The sequence below is a fragment of the Mercenaria mercenaria genome, chromosome 13 (assembly GCF_021730395.1).
Source record: "Mercenaria mercenaria strain notata chromosome 13, MADL_Memer_1, whole genome shotgun sequence".
Lineage (NCBI taxonomy): Eukaryota > Metazoa > Mollusca > Bivalvia > Venerida > Veneridae > Mercenaria > Mercenaria mercenaria.
The window spans coordinates 37,863,707-37,869,978 of NC_069373.1; the positions used below are offsets into that span (position 1 = coordinate 37,863,707).

The following is a 6,272-nucleotide window of genomic DNA, read 5'->3' on the forward strand; positions in this document are numbered from 1 at the left end:
TTCAACTTCAGAAATCTCTACCTATAGGTAAGGGAGATCACTGCATAGAAGATTGAAGAAAAGAACTATTATTTTATTAGTCCGATTTCTTTATTTATGTAGCATTGACTTCAAATGCTTATGCAGCATCATCGTTAATTTAACACATTTAAATGCACAGCAACCGAAAATTGCTTTTATAGAACATTCACCAAAAACACACTATGTGCAGTAAGATGCGCATAATGCCACTTTAATGGTAAAGTAATAAAAATACATGTATATTAAAAATAAGAAAAAGTAACCTGTATTTTTTCCATGATTCTGTTTATATGCACTTATGGCGTTCTTACTAAGTCTTTTGATCAGGTGCATAAAAACAAACAACATATTCTCAAGAAACTTATTTAATTAACTTTAATCAATATATATGGTTTAATGGGTGATGGATTTATTTATTGATCTTGGGGTATCTATGTGTGTTTTTGCTCATATATAGCGTCGTTATTCACTAAACAAAAGTGCCTAAGTTGCGTAAAAATATTTAAATGATTCTTCAGCCAAATCTGGAGTTTTTCTGTTCATTATAAAAAAAAATTATGCATAGTCTTGAAAAATAACTACTACACCACAATTTCATAAAGGTAAACAACTTTAACTTTAATGTTCTGCAAAATGGTCTGCATTATAAAAATGTAGTCACAGTTAAAATATATGTACAGGTATGTAGCTTTAAGGTGACGGGGAGCAGTTTCGAATTTTGGTTTCGTCGTTTTTTTTTAACTTTATGGTATATCTTTGTTCAAAATGTATTCATAGTAATGTATAATTACTGAAAGTTAATTCTCAAAGAAATCTATGTTTACATGCATTTATAGCTTTGAAAAGCAGACGTGATTGTTTGGCTACGCCTAGATCAGTAAATTTTGTGAGTCTTTCTTTTGGAGGCAAATGTGAACGACACAGTGTGTTTCTGTCGCAAAACGACAATACGTGTTTTTGACCTGCCTTTTCTCCTAATACTAACTTTGCTTAGCAGGACTTTGCACCCTTAGGATTGATCTGTATTTAAAAAAATTGAAATCATATTTAAAGCACTCAAATGAGTGTGTGGCCGCGTGATGTATTGAAAATAAGCCCAATTTTCTTTGATTTTAAGAGGGGTTTGGGATATGTTTAAACGCCTATAACTTCTAAGGTATAAAGAGACTCACCCACCCTCTGAAAGTGGCTAGTTGTACAAACTTATTGACAGATATTCTTGTAAATAACCAAATATATTCTGCAGAAAGTAGTAAACCGTTTCAATGTTTTTTGAGATAATGCAGAAAATTTACATTCTTCTTGCAGTTTTTACCAACAGATCTGTCTGACTTTTATTTTCACCTATACTTTATCATTTTTCAGTATACAGTAGATTCTATATCATTCTATGCCAAACTTGATGGAAATGAACATGTTGAAAAAATTCACCCAAACTGTGGGCCAGTAGCTTTAAATTAGTAGTGTCAATTTGAAGCACACATTACTAACATATGAAGTGCTGCTACATTTTGAGTATCAACGGACTTGTAAAATCCGCATCGGTACGCGCCTGAAAAAACAAAACTTTTGAGATGCTCCCTGACAAACGGTGACTGGGATAAAAAGTTCCCGTAATTATCAAATGTCGAAAATAGATATTTCATGCGGATCTGAGAACTTTCCTATCAATTTGGAAGATGTAAAACTGCAGACAAAACTGTCAAATGTATGTAAGATTTTCAATATTGCTATTTCTCCATTGACATTTCTATTCGCCGTCAATTAAATCAGCTGGCGTTAAACGTATTAGGGCAGATACCACTATATTAGGCAGCATCCATGCAGTTATATACTATTTCGCTTTGATTTTTCTGTTGACCAGTTATTTTGTGGGCTGGTCAACGCTGAGGCCTGTACTGTAGGAATGCAAAACCAAAGTCGGGAAAACTTTTTCTGAATACTCTCTAAAAGTTACTAAGAAATTCCATATAAAAAGTTACTAAGAAATTCCATATAAATAGATTTCACGTGGATACATAACACAAAGAGTATTTATTGCTAAACTAATTAATGTCCTAATAATAGAATATGTGTAAATTATGATTTTAATCTTTATGTTTGCACAACATTTTGAACACTTCTCTTTTAAGTACAATTGATACAATTATTCGCAAGGTAAACATGAACATGAAGTTTCAATTTCAGTTTCAGTATGTCTGCTGTAATATTCCTGGGCCTGGTACATACACCATGGATTTTGAAGACCAGCTTCAGGGTTGCACCTGTCCTGGAAAATCATGTGATATATCAGTAAACACGAAATGCACGTGCATGACATATGGATCTTCATATACGGCTGATGCAAGACTTCACAAAATGCCATCCTCAAAAAAGGAGATTACTGTATTTAATGAGTGTAACTCACTCTGTACGTGCTCCAGTTCGTGCACTAACAGAGTTGTGCAGCATGGTATAACTACCCGACTTGAAGTGTTCTGGGTCGAGGATAAAGGTTTATGTCTCCGTACTCTGGAACCTATAGAATGTGGAAAATTTGTTTGCGAATATGCTGGGGAAGTTCTTACGCGTGAGGAAGCTAAAAGAAGGGCAGAAAAACAAAATAAAGATGATATGAATTATATTTTTGTGTTGAATGAACATTTCACATCCGGTATTCATACCACTTACATTGATCCTTGTAAAATTGGTAATGTTGGGAGATTCATAAGTCATTCTTGTGAACCGAATCTGTCGATATATCCTGTCCGCGTGCATAATCTTGTGCCAAAGGTTTGTTTATTTACTGCACGTGATATCTGTGCAAATGAAGAGTTGACATATGACTATGGCCAAAATGATGACCAGTTACAAAGAAATACAGAGGGGGACAAAAAGATTTGTAAATGCAAGTCTGACGCATGTAAGGGATTTCTTCCTTTTGATCTTTCTGTATTGAAATAGAGGATGTTAATTAAATTTTAAAAAGTATTGGCTAAATAATGTTTTCACTTCCGGATAAATATACAGCCTTGCGATATGAAACTGGAATCATCCATGACTATGGTTTTAAGTTAACGGTAAGAGATTGAGACGATCAATGGTCTGGTGACACCTCGAGTAGTGAATAATCGTCAGATGGTTATTTAGTTGCAGTTGAGTACATTGTCAGAACCACTGACCTTTCGCAAGGCAGCAGGTTTGCTTCCATACATGAAAGCCCAAGACCAATTGGGCCATGGAGGCTCTAGCAAATGATTCAGAATAAGTATCTCTCGGATCATGGAGTACATACAAGTTTACTATACTAGAATTCCGCTTAATTTAAGCCGGTCCTAGGGGATGTCTGGTGTGTCGCACATTTTATTACCTCTCGTGAATAGACTTGATCAAACCGAGTCTGCTATTATTTTGCTTGGTTGCGTTCTATCTAAGTGCCGTTTGGCAGCTGCAAGAAGTCTTACCATACTTAAGACTCGGTATTGATATATTTTCTGGTCCTTTGGGATCATGGAGTACTTTCGGTGTATAGAATTCCGCTTAAGCCGATGTTAGAGGGCGTGAGGGGTGTTGTACGCGTACAGACTCGATTAAACCGAGTCTGCTGTTATTTATCTTGGTTGTGTTCTATGCTTGCAAAGGATCTTGTTGCTTTTTATTTTATCTTTTTATTAATACTGCTGAGGGGTTGTTGATACCGTGACTACGTCCTCGGTACGGTTATTTGTAAATTGTGTTAAAGATGATTTGAATCTCTAAAGTCAAGTGTTCTTTCTTAAATTAGCCAGGCTAGTCACCGGATATATCGTATAATTTGTGATACATACTGCATGGGGAAATTGAAATAGAAGCACTTCCTACTTGAACAATTGGCTTCGGATCCCAAGTTAGAAGCAAGAGTCTGTGTACTGCAGTAAGATGTTGACAACTTGTCAACGAAGTCAATGCTATATCGAACATGTGGCAATTAAGGATCAAAAAGGTCGCATAACCCTGTTGTCGGTCAATTTATTTATTGAAATGTTAAAGTACTTATTCCTCGCATGTCAATAAGGTGTCTAGCAAAGCTTATAAATAGTACATAGGCTTTTTGATACGACCAACCTAAGAGCACTTCTCTCTGGGGAATTCCTTAGAAAATATTTGAAGACAGGCAGTCACATGTGCAAGTAATACATATAGCATGACTTCAGATAAAATGGAATTTCTGCAGGTTAACATTATTTTATAATAAAATACGTCTATGTAAATTCTAAAAGATACTTCCCGCATAATAATGGAATTCATTGCTGCCATCCGGGGCTAAGTCCGCAATGACTGCATTAATGTCACCCAAACTACAACTTATATTGAATTTATTTGCTTTTATATCATGCGCTTAAGGATTTAGGCTTTGTACTTTCTAACACACTGACCTTTTTCCAAGGCTGACTGAGTAGTTTGGGAGCCAGGTAGATACCAGATTTACACAAACATAATCGGTCAATCATAAAAAGTATAACCGATTTACATCTTTAGTCAGTATTTGAAAGCTTGATAATTAGGCAAGTGTGACAAAATGTCTTGGAGGCGATATTCTCTTTGAAGCAGATCTGATTAGAATATTTCTCATTCACAATTAAAGCAGCACAAACATGGAAACTTACCAAACACGCCAAGATGGCAAATGCGCAAAGAGTACATTAACTGCTATGAATAATATGGAAACAATTAAGTTGATGTAAATATGTGCATCAATATCAAATGAAAGGCGGGAAATCCAACACTTTTGCAAAAAGACTGACAATTAAGAGATCAAGAAGGTAGACAGGCCAATATGGTTGTTAATTACCTGCAACTGACTATAAACATCTGAAATATGGAAGCTGAGATTGATTGTGTTGACGACGATTGGCGTAGTAGACAAGTGAACATTAGATGAATTAGATAAATAAGTCTTCGGTCAGTAGGTCAGTATTTATATTTGTGAGACAATCATCTATGAGTTTAACAAGCGTAGTTTGACAGGAATGATTTCGTCTCAAAGCCTGACTTTATCAATGTATTTGTTGAAATAAGCGAATTGAGAGTTTAGTGTAATGACTCCCAAATATCTTTGAAATATTTGAATAGAAATAGGTCTGTAATTATTTGGAACGCAAGCCTTGTGAACATTTTCTGTCGTCAGACATTTCGGGAATTCGTTGTTGAGTATGGGTATATTGATTATGTCTGGGCCATACCAAATTGATATGTCGTTCGTCGGAACTACCGCATCAATAATTTCATTCCCGACAAAAAAAAATAAAAATTACCCGCCCGCACGTACATAAAAATCTCCGAAAAAAATATTTTTTTTTTCGATTATGCGGTCCGGAATAATAACGGCAAAACAGGTTTTATCGCTGTTTTAATGCGTCAAAGTGATATTGATTGGATTTCATGCGTCATGTAGCTGATGATCCAAACTCAAAAAGTCAGGAATTATGGTGTTGTTCATCATTTGTTTTAAATCTGGAGTGTCCTTCGATGTGCCGGTAGGTAATGAAATAGGCACATTCTACTTTTGTTCAATACAGTGAAAAGCACGAAGCCCGACTTGTAACTGTAAGACGTGCACGGGGATGCAGTTAAAAATATTTGGAAATATTGTTTAGATATAAAGTTTTCAAATCATTTGTTATCAGCTGTTTAATTCTGCATGTTAGATCTGAGCCCAAAGCTGAGGCCAACTACTATCTTAAAAAATATTTGTTCACAGATCCTGACCGACTTATCATATTGTCTCGGCCCAAATCTTTTTGAACGTAACTTCTTTAGTACAGCAGTCAGATATTCTATCAAAACACATTTAGTCAATTTAAAAATTGTTTAGCTTTTCAAATAAGTAGTGTTGATATGAAAATAATTTCTAACAAAATCTGTCCTTTTGTAACCCCAGTTTTGCCTGTTTGTACACATGACGCCAGGATATATTTAAAATTGGCTGTAAATTGATTGAACGAAAGAAACTGAAAAAAAAACCCAGACTTCCCCTACTCTAAATTTATAGTTCAGTCAAAGCACAACAAACAACACTTTTAAGGGTGGTCATATTGGGATCATTCTTTGTCCGTCTGTTATTATTTTTGCCTGAAATGAATCTCTACCACAAAAGCTTAAGCTAGCCTGATCATGATCTGTTAAGAAATTATTCCAAAGGGATTCGAGCAATGTCGAAGCATCTGTATGCCCAACTCCGTTTGGTATCACTGGTCAAGTGGTTTATTACTTCCCCTCACCTCTATGGGTTG

At 35.3% G+C, this 6,272-nt stretch overlaps 1 protein-coding gene across 1 annotated transcript; it reads left to right on the top strand.

Annotated features, from left to right (window-relative positions):
- Positions 1–1,595: 1,595 nt before the first annotated feature.
- Positions 1,596–2,991, top strand: LOC123528995 (histone-lysine N-methyltransferase SETMAR-like). Its single transcript, XM_045309139.2, has 2 exons — positions 1,596–1,729; positions 2,209–2,991. Exons 1-2 carry the CDS (start codon positions 1,646–1,648, stop codon positions 2,962–2,964), a joined length of 840 nt encoding a protein of 279 aa, XP_045165074.2. The 5' UTR covers positions 1,596–1,645; the 3' UTR covers positions 2,965–2,991.
- The last annotated feature ends 3,281 nt before the right edge of the window (positions 2,992–6,272 follow it).

What these genes read in the sequence shown, in the direction of transcription:
- LOC123528995 (XM_045309139.2), top strand. Translation starts at nt 1,646, where the DNA reads ATGTCGAAAATAGATATTTCATGCGGATCTGAGAACTTTCCTATCAAT. An exon ending in TGCAGACAAAACTGTCAAAT is followed by an intron (nt 1,730 to 2,208) that starts GTATGTAAGATT and finishes TTTCAATTTCAG; the next exon opens with TTTCAGTATGTCTGCTGTAA.